The 16,169-nt window shown below is 37.6% G+C and overlaps 1 protein-coding gene across 1 annotated transcript; it reads left to right on the top strand.

Moving 5' to 3' along the window:
• The first annotated feature begins 1,348 nt into the window (after positions 1-1,348).
• Positions 1,349-6,034, top strand: LOC125868653 (uncharacterized). Its single transcript, XM_049549254.1, has 5 exons — positions 1,349-1,567; positions 3,549-3,806; positions 3,957-4,168; positions 5,545-5,722; positions 5,825-6,034. The coding sequence occupies exons 1-5, from the start codon at positions 1,349-1,351 to the stop codon at positions 6,032-6,034; spliced, it is 1,077 nt and encodes a 358-aa protein (XP_049405211.1).
• Positions 6,035-16,169: the final 10,135 nt, after the last annotated feature.

The raw sequence follows: 16,169 nt of genomic DNA, 5'->3' as shown, positions 1-16,169 counted from the left end.
GAATTTTCTTATTTGTGTTCTTGTTGATTTCTCTAAAAAAAGGTGAAGAGATGTGTGCAAAAGGCAGTAATGCAAGTCAAATTGGGAAAAATGGTGACAGAGGAAACTTGCATGATGTCAATGTGCATCAGTTGGGATCTATTCGATTACCTCCTACTATGGACAACGCAGTGTTTCATGTGACCACTACTATGTTGGAGTTGTTCCAAAGAAAGGTCTCTTTAAGGGACTTGCTCATGAGGACCCCCATGATCACATTTGTAATTTTGTAGATATGTGTGGACTGTTCTCCTTCAAGAACATCACTCAAAATTCAATTCGGCTCCGATTGTTTCCCTTTTCTCTAATGGGGGAGGCAACAAAGTGGTTGAATGAATTACCATGTGAATCTTTCTCTTCTTAGGAGGAGCTCACGAATGTGTTTTATGAAACATTTGTTCCCCCCTCGAAGATGGTTAAGTTGACAGGTAATATACACAACTTCAAGCGGATTGATGGTTAACCTATTCATGTAATGTGGTTGAGATTTTAAAAGTTACCTTTCAAATGCCATACTCATGGATTGTTGGACAATGTGTCATTGCAATATTTCTATCATAGTCTTGATACCATCAACTTATTTGGGGTGGTATTATATTGCAACCTTTTGTTATGGTGTCGGTGTTGCTTGATGAGATGACCAAGATTAACCGAGCATGGTATACAATTGAGGATCACGTGTTTCCTTTAAATGTTGGGTTCACGAAACAACAATTGGAGAACAATCAAGAGTGTGGTGAAAATATGGCCATGATGATGACCTAATTGAATTTATTGGCAAAGCATGTCATGATAAGTGGTAGAAAAGATGTTAATGCAGTTTGTAATAGTAGTGGGATGAGCCCGGATGAAGCACAATTTGAGACCACGTACAACGAAGAAGTAATATTATTGTCGAACCAAGTGGGGGAGGGGTTCTCATCTAAACTATCCAAGGTCGAGCGGGAACCAAGGTTAGAACAGAGATCTTGATGATGGTTGGAGAGATAGGGAGCGAGATTGGCATGATAGGGATATGAATTGGAAAGAGATGGTGATCGAGATTGGAATGTGCCTCCTCACGACTGTCCCAAACCTAAGAAAACAAAATGCCAATTTTAAGAGTTTTGGGACCGATGATATGCTTGCTCGTATCCTAAATAAGGTTGAAGGATCGAAAAAGGTACTCAAATAAATGAAGTCTGATTTCTCTGCATTAAACTAAATTGTTACCTCCCACTCGGTGTCTATAAAGCATCTTGAGAGCCAAATGAGCCTGATTTTGGCACATTTGAATCCAAGACCAAAAGTGGGTTTCCCGAGTAATACGATGGTGAATCTGCAAAATGAAAATGTACAATGCATGGACGTTGTAACCCAGAGAGGGAATGTTGTGGAAAGTAGTTCGAATTCAAGCAAGGGAAAATCTGTTGTTGTTAAAACTAATGAAGAAATGAACAAACAAAACTCCAATGGGGTTGACGATGCACTTAAAAATGTTAACCCCAGTGATGCTATTAAGTCAAATCTGGGGGTTAAACCTCCATTGGTATTTACAAAGCCTCTACCCAAAGTTTCTCCACCATTTCCTTAATGGTTGAAAAAGAGGGATTAAGATGCAAAGTTCCAAAAATTTCTACCCATCTTCAAGACTCTTACCACAAATCTTCCCTTGGTGGACAGATTGTCAGAAATGCTAGGTTATGCAAAGATTATGAAAGAGTTGGTCACAAAGAAAAGAAACATGGAATTTGAGATGATTGAGTTCTCCCATAGCTAATGTGCTATTATGACGAACAATGTGGTTATCAATAAAAATACCCAGGGGCATTTACTAATCGTTGCACTATCGACATGTTTCAATTCTATAAAGCATTGTGTGATATAGGGGATAGAATAAATTTGACGCCTTGAGCGAGTTTCAAGCAACATGGACTTACCACTATACATCTTCTCATGGCTAACCATTCAATCCAGAACCCTATTGACATTCTTTATGATGTTTTTGTAAACGTGGACAAATTTATATTTTCAGCCGATTTTCTGATCCTTGAATGCGAGATTGATGCCGAAGTTCCTATTATTCTTGGTAGGCCATTCTTGGCTACCAAAAAAAATCTCTTGTTGATGTGGAAAATAGTGAATTGATGTTTTGGGAAAATGGGAATGAAGTGACTTTCAATATTTGTAAATCGATGATGCAATAAAGTGACCTGTATGTGATATCGGTTATTGATGTAATTGATGAAGCGGTTGTTAGTGTAACTGATATCTCTTGTGTTGGTGAATCTTTGGCTCCCGTCCTCTCGAACTATGAAGGGGAGGAATTTTAAGATGATGATGAAGTGGTGGTTGCTCTATCGGGTTTGGGTTCTTATTGTAAGACCCCTTTGAAACTTTATATCGATTTGAAGAATAGAGAAAGTCCTAACGCAAAGCCATCTATCGAGGAACAACCAAAGCTTAATTAAATTTAAGGTACTTCAATCTCACCTTCATTATGTGTTCTTGGGCGGCAATAATACTTTGCCCGTGATTATTGCAGCAGATTCGGTTGAATAGAAAGTGCAAGAACTTGTTAGTGTGTTGAAGAGGTTTATCAAATATATTGGGTGGACAATTGACGACATCCTGGGAATTCCCCCCGTTATTTGTACTCACAAGATTCAATTGGCTACCAATTGTAAGAAAGGTATTGAACATCAAAGGAGGTTGAATCCTCCAATGCAATAAGCCTTTAAGAAAGAGATTATCAAGTTGCTTGATGCGGGAGTTGTCTACCCTATTGCAGATAGTAATTGGGTTAATCACGTTCAATGTGTTCAGTAAAAAGGGTGGTATAACCGTGGTCCCTAATGACAAAAGGGAGCTTGTGCCAATGTGACCGGTTACTGGTTGACGTGTATGTATGGATTACCAAAAATTGAATGCATGGACCAAAAAAGATCATTTCCCAATGCGCTTTATGGATCAAATGCTTGGTAGACTTGCGGGGCGTGAATGGTATTGATTCCTAGATGGCTACTCCAGTTATAATCAAATCTCCATTTCACCGGAAGATCAGGAAAAGACAACCTTCACATGTCCATATGAAACATTTGCTTTCAAAAGAATGTCTTTCGGGTTGTGTAATGCACCAACAATGTTTCAACGATGTATTCTCTCTATTTTATCTGTTATGGTAGAGAATTCGATGGAGGTTTTCATGGATGATTTTATTGTTGTGGGATATACATTTGAAGCTTGTGTTGAGCACCTTGGTAGAATTTGGAAAAGATGTGTCCAATCAAACCTTGTTCTCCATTGGGAGAAATGACATTTATTGGTTAAGGAAGGTATTGTATTGGGGTACAAAATTTTAGGAGAAGGAATACAAGTTGTTCAAGCAAAAATTGAAGTTATTCCCAAGTTCCCTCATTCTATCTCAGTTAAAGGTGTGAGAAGATTCTTGGGGCATGCGGGTTTCTACTGGAGATTCATAAAAGATTTTCTCTAAGATAGCTCATCTGCTTTGTAAGCTACTTGAAAAGGAAAGCATCTTAGAGTTTGGTGAAGCTTGTGTCAAGGCATTTTTGTATCTAAAAGGGAAGCTCGTTTCAGCTCCAATCATTGTTGTTCTAGATTTGAGTATTCTATTTGAGTTAATTTGTAATGCAAGCGGTGTAACTTTGGGGGCATTGCTTAGCCAACGCAAGGGAAACTTGTTTCACCCAGTCTACTATGAAAGCAAGACTCTAGATATAGATCAAAAGAACTACGCCATCACTGAGCAAGAATTACTAGCCGTGGTATATGCTTTCGAGCATAACTTTTTGGGACTAAAGTTGTGGTACACACTGACCATTCCTCGATTTGTAATTTAATGGTCAAGAAAGATACAAATCCAAGGTTGATTCGTTGGATATTATTGTTCGAAGAGTTTGACTTCTAAATCAAAGATAGAAAAAGGGTGTGAGAACCAAGTGGTGGACCACTTGTCGAGTCTTGAAACTAATCTTGTTGTTTCCGGTGAGAAAGTTAATGAATATGCTTTTCCCGATGAATCAGTGATAGGTGTGTTAAATGGTACTCCACCTTTGTATGCCGATTTATCAAATTATGTGGTGTGTGGGATTCTTCCTGATGGGATGAATTTTTACAAAAGAAAGAGGTTCCTTTTTTAAGTGAAGAAGTACTTTTGGGATTAACCTTTTCCATTTTGGGAGTGTGCAGACCACATGATTAGAAGGTGTGTTCCGGAATGCATCATCGGTGGGTGGACACCATACGCGAGTACGTACAACTGTGAAGTTTCTTCAATGCGGTTATTATTGGTCGACATTATATCAAGATGCTAACTCTCTTGTTAAGAAGGGTGTGCAATGCCAAAAGCTAGGGGGAGTATCGTGAAGGCATGAATTACCTTTCACTCCTATTCCAGAGATAGAGTTGTTTGATGTTTGGGGAATCCATTTCACGGGCCCTTTTGTTTGTTCATATTAAAACAAATACATTTTTGTTGATGTAGATTATGTCTCCAAATGGGTAGAGGCGGTGGCCTTACCCAATAATGAAGGGAGAAGTGATCTTGGGCATATTTATATGCAAATTATTACAGATTACCTATCTTTAACATAAGCTTAAGAACTTTCACTAATCTAATTTACAAATTCTGGGCTTAGGATTGCAATGATTGCATACTAATAGACATGATTAGCTATTGTGCAGGGTTCGGAGTGGAGTTATTGAAGCATGAGAGCAAAGGAATCGAGGACGACAGAACGACGCCAAAGGAGGAGCTGGTGCAGCGCCCCAACTTCATTGGCGCAACAAGGGTGCAATGTTCAAGGCCAAAACTATAGTGACTCAATTTTGGAGCAGTGGAAACGATGCACCAACCTACCAGGCACGATGAGGGTGCGCTACCCCAAGGCCTGGCTGACGTTATTTGTCAAAATTGGATTTTTAAGACTCTTTCTAGGGCTAGAATTGGAAATTGTTTTCCTAAACTCTATAAATAGGACCCTAGGGTTATTTTATAGGGGGTCGACTTCTTTTTGGTGTGCAAGAGCAATGATAAACGTTTTGTAATAGGTTTCAATTTTCTAACTCTTTTTTATTTTGAAAATCGCATGAACAATATTATTTTGCGGTTTTTAAATATTATGAGTGGTTAAATGCCCTTGTTCGTAACTTGAAATCATAAATTTGTTCATTACCGGAGATACGATACATAAAATCCAATGCATGCTACTTCCCTAGAATTGTTTGTTTCTTGCTTAAAATATCAATTTGAAGTCGTTCCATTAGTTACTTTATTTCTTGACGTAGTCGTAGTAGTAGTAAATAATATCTAAACTCTTTTAAAGATACTTTTGTTTAATTGTGTAATTAAAATAGTGAATATAAATTGATTATAAGTCCGTTGAGTAAGATAACTCATTTCTAAAAGGAACTATATTACTTGAGTGACCACGTACACTTACCTCTACCATTGGGAGAAACAAAAAGTGTGGTTCAATTCCTCAAAAGTTACATTTTCAATAGGTTTGTCCCTCCACGTGCAATCATTAGTGATGGAGGGTATCATTTTTGTAATTGTATGTTCGCGTTGTTGCTGAGCAAGTATGAAGTCCAACATCAGGTGGCTACTCCTTATCATCCACAAACAAGTGGACAAGTTGAGTTGTCAAACCGAGAATTCAAAGGAATTTTGGCCAAGATAGTAAATCCAAATCGAACCGATTGGTCCCGAAAGTTAGATGACTCTCTTTGGGCGTCTAAAACTGCATTCAAAACTCCAATTTGTATGTCTCTGTATCAATAGGTGTTCGATAAGTCTTGTCATCTACCTAAGGAACATGAGAATAAGGGATTGTGGGCCTTGAAGGCCGTCAACTTCAATTGGGAATATGCATCAAAAGATAGTGTTGATCAACTCCATGCATTGGAAGAGTTTCGTCTTCGTGCTTATGAGAGTTTAGCTCTCTATAAGGAGAAAATGAAGAAATGGCATGATACCAAAATCCTTCACTGAGAATTTAAAGTCACTGATATGGTATTGCTTTATAACTCCATTTTGAGAATTTTTTCGAGTAAGCTCAAGTCTAAATGGTCAGGACCATTCAAAGTGAAGAGGGTGTTCACTAATCGGGCGATAGAAGTTGAAAGTGCGGATGGGTCAGTGTTCAAGGTGAATGGAGAAAGACTAAAGATATATTTTGGAGAGTGACCAAATACAATGGTGATTGACGTGGTATTTGGATTATGCTTGAATGCATGTCCACGTCATGTCATGACGTTAACTAAGGCACTTCTTCGGAGGCAACCCGAGTTTTAGTTTTTTTATTTGAATAACGTTTGTTGGATGTGCATCTTGGAGTTTGTTTCTTGGAATTAAGGCAAATAGGTGAGGAGATGGTTGAATCGGAGAGTCGCCAACTTTACCGTTTGATCGATCAAATTGATCACCCAAGGGAGGTAAAAAATGAGGAAGGTTCTGGAATTTTAGGGTAGGTCATGACTGATAAGGCGAGTCACCGAGTTGAATTGGCATCCTTGACTTTCATCGCCTCTCTGTCAATTTTGAAGGCCCCAGGTTCTGTAACTTTTGGCGAGTTTGTCTAATCGGAGATTCACCAAGTGGCTCGGCTGTGTTCGAACAACTTATTGATTAGCGAGTTATCTGAAAAGTCATTTCTCCTCTGAAAGTTTTCCAAATTGAAACTTCATCCTCTTCCACCAAATTATTTCAGTTCTTATTTCGCATTGAGGACAACACATAGTTATTTTGGTGGGCGAAGGTATCCTGATACCTAGGCTCTTGGTGTATTTTATTTTTATTTCATTCTGTGAAATATTTTGTTGTTCTGTTTCTCTTTGTTTGAAACTCCTCCATGTTGCATTAAATAGTAAATGTTGGCTTTGATTCATTGGTATCTATCTTATTTTCTTGATTGTAAAAGTTGCAAATGGTCTCTTGTACATTCAAGTTCCAGTTGTGGTCAATAACGATGAGTTAAATAGTGCTATTGATGAGCGACATGTTTTTGGATGTCGAATGAGGCAATTTGAGTTGCATAAGTCATGTGTGTACTCTTAGCATCTCATTGTGACTATTCAGCTTATCGATGTGAGTATTGCAATAAACTTTGCACGCGAGCTTAATTTGTAGAGTCATGATCGATGATTGTGTTAACTGCCTTGTGTTGTGAGGTTTATTTAAAATGTGCATGATGATACCTAGAACTTTCCTCGTTGGTCAAAATGAGTAACTTTGGCGAATGAAGGAAATGATCTTCGGTATAAATTCTTGAGAGTGAACCTAATTGCTATACCATTCTCTGACCACGATGTGAGTGTATGAACCTAGCTTTGCACCATTTGAGCCTAGCCATTTCTTTGGATGAAACATGAACACAAATGGCCTTATCCTCCCCACCTAAAACCTTCACGAAGCATTGGTTTGTTTAAATAGCCAACTTAGCCCAAAAGCCTTAATTGGGGGTGTGGTAGGAATGAGGGAAAAAGTCGAGCAATAAGTTCTTAAAATTCATCCTTGAAAGAGTATGTGGAAAAACGATGGAACCCCTCCATATAAAAAAGAAAAAAAAAAGAGAAAAAGAAAGCAAAGAAATGATGAATCTCTATCTATTGTGCAATGTTGCGGAAATAAAAGGGGTGTCCGATGACCTAGAACAAAATTTTTGTGTGCTATGAATAGGCAAAGGATGAGTGATGAAAATGAAAAGAATGAAAGAAAAGGAAAAGAAGTGAAATTTGAGCCATGCTTCATAAATGTAGAAGTCACTAAGCCAAAATGACCATACACGTACCCTTAGCCAAATTACATGCCTTGGAAGACCTTTGTGATCTTGCATGAGCCGAGTGATGTGTTTGTTGGAACATACGGGGTTAACTTAAGGGCTCATATTGCAAACATAATTTCTACTTTCAATCTCCGATTGATCCTCGAAAGAGATTTATTGGAGTGGATAATTAGTTCAATACTAGAAATTTAGGTTTGGTTATGTAGCTTGCTTGAAAGAGAGGTTATTGGTCGGATCTATTTTCCCTATTGTTGAAAGAGAGAAAAGAGTAAGGTAATGGGTTCTCTAGGATTTGCCTTGAGATGAGAACCAAAGGAGATTCTATTCATAGATGCTTTTAGCTCGAAAGATAATTAGCATCAATGATGAGGACTTAGCCTATTCATGAATGTTCATCACTTTAGAGCAACACAATTATCTCTATGTGAGATAAATTTTCAATTCCTGCACCCCCAGATTGCTTTTAACTCTTGATTTCATTTAAATTTTAGTTTAATTCCGATAATTGATAACCAAATCTTTTTATTAAGTTGGTGGTACCATACGCCCAATTGTTCTTACTCTTACAAATGAGATAAATTAAAATCAAAATTTCTCGAGTAGGAATTCTCCTTGCTATATAATTCTCTCTGGGATACGACCTCGACTATTCATTGGGTTTTTACTTACTACGATCGCTCACTCTTTTAATTGGTTTTGGAGGGTGATTTGTGATTTATCACTAATATCTTCGAAAAAACCTCGCGGCCTTTGATTTTCAACTTTTACTTGTTTACAATTAGGAGACTTAGCCACAAATTCCGCAATATGTTTCTTCATCCCAGTCTACCAATAGACCTCACTCTAGTCGCTGTACATCTTGGTGGCTCAAGGATGAATGGAGTACCGAGAACTATGGGCTTCTCATAACGGTGAAATGTCCTCCTTAAAACTAGTTGGAAAGGACAATTGTCATCAATATTAAAAATACCCAACAATAAGTTGGAGTCGAATCTCGCTGAGAATGTTGTATCGTAGAGAATTTCTATCAACAAATTTGGAGTGAAAATTATTCATTTTCAATAGTGAGATCAAGTGGGTGGATGATTCCACCAATTAAATATAAAATTTGGTTATTAGTTTTCACAATTAAACTAAAATTTTGTAGAATTCAAGTATTAACAAGGAATCTCAGGGTGCGGGGATTTGAAATTGATGATACCTAGGGGTATTTGTGCTGCTCTATAGTGATGAACATTCATGAATTTTCTAGGTCATCTTCAATGAGGCTAATCATCTTTAGATCTCAAAACATTTAGGCATAGAATCTCCTTTCGGCTTATGAATATGGAAATCTAAATAACCAATACCTTACTGTATTCTCTCTTTCGTTGAAGAAATTGCGCAAATACATTAAACCGATAACCTAAATTTTCAAACATGTTACAGAAATCAAACCGCAATTTCTAGTATTGGACTAATTGTGCACTCCATCAATCTTTTTCGAGCATCAACTAGAGATCAGAAGTAGGAATTAAGTTTGCAACCTTAACCCATAATTTAACTCCATGTTATAATTAACCCAAATTTATGCATGAACAAAAGAAAAACTGATCATAGCAAAATATCCACTATATTAAATCAACACCAAACCCATAAGTGCACCACTAGATCTTGGTGTTGTAGCCTCCCATCCCAATGAGGAAAGAAAATATACCTTCCTTAAAAAAAACCTATGGGTAACATGAAATTAAGAAATTATAAGTAAATTCACTTTTGATTCAACTTCCATTTAACAAATTCAAGAACAAAGTTGAAAAACCCCAAAAGCTAGAAAGTGTTCTTCACAAAAGTCAATTGTTTCTCTCTAAACTCACAAATCTACACAACTCTCATAACTAAAAGATTCGATCTTACTATTTCTCTCGCTATTGGAATATTTATAGTTTTCCAAAATTTGGCCCAAAACCTAATATATCTCTCATTTGGCAACAATATTCATGCTCGTCGAGTTTGTTGGGTTAATGGCCTTTTGTTTTTCAACTCGCCTTTTTGTGCTCTAGGCTTTATGTGTGTGAACCTCAGTCGGTGAAATCATTTGATTCTTCCTTTCACATTCGGCGAATCACCAAGTACCACCTTGGTTCCCCTTTCGTGAATGCACTATCTTTTTCGGCGACGATCAGCATGGCCTCTTTCTCATTCAGCACATCGCCTTTTCTTTTGAAGTTATCCGGCCTTTCTCGATAGACACAAGTGTTGTGCACTGTCCTTTCGGGTGAGTTTATGCTCACTAGCTGATCCACCTTTCTCATTTGGTGATCGAGAAGTTATAGTTTGCAGTTCTTTTTGTATTTTCGGCTATACATTCAATCGTTTATCCTTGCCTTGTCCATTAGCCTTAATAGTTACAAATCATCAAGATATATAGAATATGATAAAATTAGGCATTGAGGACATTAAATATGAAGTTAAATGGACCTCAAATGAGTGGGAATATGTCACTCATCAATACCCCCAACTTAAACTTTTCTCCTCAAGTAAATAAAGAACATTATTAGCTCAATAAGGATGTCGACAACAATAAAAATGAGAGCGAACATGCAAGTGCTATTAAAAGATTATTCTCAACAACATGCTACCCTCAATCAACATCAAAAAGCTTCAAATGATGACTTCCACACAAGCTTAAGCTCACTTTAGATTCTTCTCTAATACAAGGCAATGTTTCAACAAATGTATTCAAGTGCCCACACATCAAGAATGATTTCATGCTCTCATAAATAAGATCGACAAAGAAATGAGTAATCAATGCAACTCTCACTCTCTCAAAAGAGAAATACAGGCAAGCTTCGTCCCATAGATTTACTCATATTTTTTAGTCATCACACAAATTAGTTCATGCAATATATCAAGGGTTTTTAGGCTTGTAATGAGGTTGTGGGTTAAGATATGGTTAATTTGGCTAGGTGAGTACACCTTTTCAAAGTATTGTTTCAAACATCTTCAACTCTTCTCAAGTTCTTTTTATTCTTTTTCATTTGAGAACTCAAACTTTGATATTTTTAGTAAATTAATTTGAAATCTCCTTTATTTCATCACTCTTTTTTTCATGTTCATTTTTCAAAAGTAATTTCATCACAACTACTCTCTTCTTCTTTTTTTAATAAGACTCCACACACAAGCTTTCAAGTAAGATTTCACCATATATAGTACTTCAAAATACAATAATTTTGAACATCCCAAAAACATCAAAAGCATACGTGCGATGCTCATTTCAAGGCTTACATCAAAACACAACTAGTAAACAAAAAATCAAATAGATCACTTAAGAGTGCAACCACATCATTTTCATTTTTGCAACACCAACACTATAGATCATGCTCATCATGAGTACTATTCAAGATATCGATATTGAACATAATTAATCCTTGAATAATTTTTAACATTTCATGATATTCAAAACTCAGGGAAATTGCAAAATTAAGAGAGAACGAAAAATAAAAAAGAGATCAACTCAATCAAAAAACAGTACAATATAAACAAAAGTAAACTAATGCAAACAATCTAAAACTAAAAGTAACAAGATACAAGAAAAAAGGCGAATATTGTCTCAAAGGCCCACACCCAAAGAAAAGAAACAAGCACTGTACTCAATGTAATGAAAAATAAAGGTATGCGAGGATCAGATTTAAGGGTCCCCCTTATAGGCTAAGCCTATGGAGCACTTTAATCTAGAGCCTCTGGAATGGAAGCTTAATCTGGGAATCAGTTCCCGATCATTGAATGAGTGGAGGCTTCACATTAGTAACAACTAGGGTATCAGTGATCGTCACACACTCCAAGGAATGGTGAAGTCTGAAAAGACTCAACTAGTACCAACCATTGAAATTTCCCAAAGGGATATCTCTAGGGCTGCCCAAACCAACACCTTCTCAATATCCTCGTGCATCCCTGATCGAATCTGTACAATCCCTTTCCCCTCGCTCCTCAACACCTTTTCATCCAAATAATCCTTAAGCTTTTCATCATCTATATCCATACGATCATCAACACTCGCAACTAACTTAGGTTGTACGTAGGAAGTTGTCTTATTGTTGGGCATCGGTGGTGGCATAGAGGTAGGTGCATATTGTAGGGGAACCTCACCCCATAACATCAATAAATTTATGGACTACAACTGAGTTACCTCCGCTCACAAAGTAGAAAACTCACCCTTCATGGTGTATAACACATAAAAACTACCCCCAACCTTCTTTTGGTCTTCAAGTCTCACAGTGAGGTTGTCCAACCTCACATCATAGATCTAAATCAGCTCCTCACATCTAGATACCCTGTCTCTCAAAGGAGCCAAGGCCCAATCAATATTTTTATTAATAATCCAAAGCATGTTCTTCTCAACACTCGTGGTTCTCACATCTGCTAATTGGGCAAGAATGGCCATTTGATATATCATGGCTTGGGTCAAGGGGGATGTGTAATAAGAGTGAGGGTAGCAGCTATAGCAATATGCAACGTACTAGAATATGCAACAAAAACTAAAGGTACAACAAAAAAAGGAGATATACATGTCTGATCCACATCAGGAGCAAGTGTGATGGCCACCGATGCTAGACTAACGGGATCTTCTTTGAGCATAGTATCTGGTGGTGGTAGCTTTCTTCGAGCAGGATTGTGTTGTAAACATTGAACCTCAATCATCTTGATTTCACTAGAAAAGGTTGAGGTGATCTTCACATCTGTAGTAACCCTGAAGGGAACTCATACATCCTTACATTATTTTGTGATTAGGTTTGGGAAAGGGAGTGCAGTTTTCTCTTATCGAGCTCTCATAAGTAACACATATGCAATAATCACTCCCATATGAATGTGATCCTTGTCAATGACTATGCCCACTAATACCTCCTTGGGATGGCAAATGATTGACTTTTTTGTGATGGAATATTTTTAGTGCTGACAAAGTTGAACCAGCATCATGCAACCACATTTAAATTCTTCTTCTCTATTCTTATACCATCAGTCATCCAAGAGGAAGAAGAATAAAAAAATTACTAGGGAATCATCCTTTCAAAGAGTGTAACAACCCGGATATCTAGTAAGATCAAGCTAAAGTCTAATGGAAACTAATTGGTGAAACTAGAGCCTTACATGTGAGCTTTTGAGTTTGATATTTGGTTCTAGATTGTGTATTGACTTCCTGAACATAGAATGAGGGTTATAGGGGTTAAACATCAACGTACGACCCCCCAAGGACCAACCAAGGGTCCTTGAGGGGGACCCTAATGCCTAACCCTAAGGCTGCCCCTTAAAGCAAAAAGCTTCCCAAATTCCATGAACTACAAATGCAATTCAGGGCCAGTAGCTTGATCTATGGCTCGTGGTCTTGCTCCATAGGTCAAGGCCTCCAGGACATAGATGAAGACCCAAGCCACAACTCCACAGGACGGGGCATGGTCCCATTCAGGGTCCGTGGATGGGGTCTCGTGAACTGTACCTGTAGGATGCCTAAACACGGCCAAAGGGTGGGTAGTTTAGGAAATTGTTTTATTAATTTTTTTGAGTTGGAGTCATTTAATATAATAATTATACATATATAGAAACTATTTCATGTCATTAAACACCTCATTAAGTCATTATAACCCAAGACCCCAAATCAAAACCCTAGGCTATATCAATTCACCTTATCTTCGTGTGAAAGTTATCCTCACATACTAATGATAATTCTAAGGTTGAAACTCCAATTCTCACCTAATTGAATCTATGAGCTATTTAATGAATTATATTGAATGAAGGATAGAGCACTCCTTCACACATGTAAATACAATTCAAGACTAATGATGTATAATTTGGGAAATAATGTTTAGCACCGAGTGGATATGGAAAATGAGGTAAAGGCCCTTCCTCCAATGCAATAGGGCGGGCCATCTAAAGTGAACTAATGAGATGGATGCCCCTCCGCCAATGCAATAGGGTGGATTTGTAGAAGCAATCTCCCTATCCCACAACTATGTGCCAACATAGGACCTTAGCTAGTGGATCCACCTTATATCTATACATTTAGTCCTACCTTAGGCAAGTAGGACACCTTCTTTCGGTGTGGGGTTACATGACACCGGATTTCATGTAGCTCACATGGTCTATGTCGGTTATGGCTACTTTTTCTTATATAATAAAGATAATGAATGAGACATGAACTATACTATGGCTTCTTAATGGGTTTACTTAGTAGGAGTGGGGGTATGGGACTTCACTTTTACATTGCACCAGTAGACTTAGTAAGATGTCATAGGTTGTTCCCTTATGTGAATAATGATATTTGAATGGATGTGTGTGTATCGGATGGATAGTGTTATGAATGACTTTCCTTATAATTCAAGTAATGTACATGACTATTTCCTTACTTGTGACTATTGATTATAATGAGGTCTAAAGATGAAATGCATGACTAAAGTAGCTTCAAGGGAGTACTTAGTTTGGTTGGTATTATAGGATGCCAACCACACATTGCACAAGTGTTCCTTAGGGGTTACTAAGGTAATGGCTTAACTGTGAAATGAGTATGAATGTGATATTTGTTTGTTATACATTATAAATGCATGTTAGTTACCATACATTACACAAGTGTTGCCTAGGGGTTGCTTATGTGATGATTACTTCATGATGAGATGATCTTGGTATTTGACTTGGTATTACTTTATGATTGGAGGCTATGTATTGTGAAAATTGTGATTTGTATTATGTTGATATGGGAGACTATGCTTGTTATTATAATGATATCTCTCATGTTATAATGAAATGTATGTGAGTTGCCTTAATTGTTGCATTCTCCAACTATTTCAAAGATGATGTTCAAAATGGCATATCGCATGATTTCAAATGAAATGTCCCTTTTTATGCATGTTTTAATAGTTTTTGTGCATGGCTTCCATACTTAGTACATTTTGTGCTAACCCCTTTTTTTTCTACATTTTCTATAAGTGTAGGCTTTGGAGATATTGGATTCCATCCTCGTGGCTAGGTTCATAGTAGATCAAGAAGAAGAAGATTGGTGAGTCCTCATTGTATTCGAGGGCTTCACCACATGTCCTTTATTGTCTTTCTTTTATGTTTTAGACTTTGGTTGTAAGGGCTATGTCCCTAAGATTGTATTTCAAGAGTTTTATTTCAAATATAATAGATAGTTTAAGACATAGTGTCATAGATTCTCTTTCATTTTATAAGAGACTTCGATTGAAAAGAAAAGTTTTAAATTCCACACTATTTTCCTATGTTTTTATGTTCATGAGTGCTGTGAGGCTTGTATGCGACCCCTTCGTGGTCAATTACGCCGTGTTACTTCTAGGGGTAACCCCTGGTCATGACAGAGAATCTAAGTCATGTCTCATCTGGATTGTATACAAATCAGCATGCAATGCCAGCATGCCGAGTGCAGTATTGATTGCCCCATCATAGCATTGAACTTTCTTGCCACAGACCTCCATTTCTTCGAGTGGATTCCAAACTGGACTCTTCAACTTCTTTGGTACGTCATGAGCATACGTTGTATAAAATTATCGTACCCAAGCATGAAAATAGGGGTTTCTTGGCTTTATGAACTCCTCAAACTTATGGAATTGAATGGTACCCGAAATAGTTGGGTTCTCTCTTATAACTCCATCTGTGGAGAGCCTTCGCTCCTCCGAAATAATATGCTCTACAGAAAAATTGAGCCTATTTAGGGATCTTGGAGCGATAATCAGGAGAACTGTAGAAATATGTGTAGCCTATGGTGCTTATGTGAAGAAGGTTGCACCAATTTGGACATGATATCCATCCACTTTCGTAAAACTCCCTTTTTAGGTTGCACCTTATCATGTACTAGTGGATGTGAAATTATGGGTTGTCATTGCCGAGGGGCCTCATAAGGATTATTAAAAGATAAGCTTATGTGTCTTTTGAAAGAAAGAGAAGGGGGGTCTCTTTCCCACTCTGTGTTTGATGGCACCACAATTTTTCCTTTTGTACGTGCCATAATGTGTAAAGCAAACATTCAAAGATAGGATTTATTGGGGTTAGTTAAAATTAATGTCATGTAGGATCATAGTTAAAAATTATCCGGAGGCTCGCCTAACAAGAAGACAGATTGCCTTACACGACCACGAGCTCCAGTCAGCTCGCTGAATCTGGTAGTATCAAATATCTCGGTGATCTAGAAAAAAGGGCAGAGTTAATTCCAAATTGGTGATTCACCGAGTTGGTTTAGGTGGGCTAAGACAAGATCACCGATACTAACAGCGTACAATGCAAAGAAATAGGCCTCAAAGGCCATGTCCTCTTCCACTCGATGATTTACCAAGTGGATTTGGCGTACTAAGACAAGCCCAC

Source organism: Solanum stenotomum, chromosome 6 (genome assembly GCF_019186545.1).
Source record: "Solanum stenotomum isolate F172 chromosome 6, ASM1918654v1, whole genome shotgun sequence".
NCBI lineage: Eukaryota > Viridiplantae > Streptophyta > Magnoliopsida > Solanales > Solanaceae > Solanum > Solanum stenotomum.
This window is presented reverse-complemented; position numbering and strand designations above follow the sequence as displayed.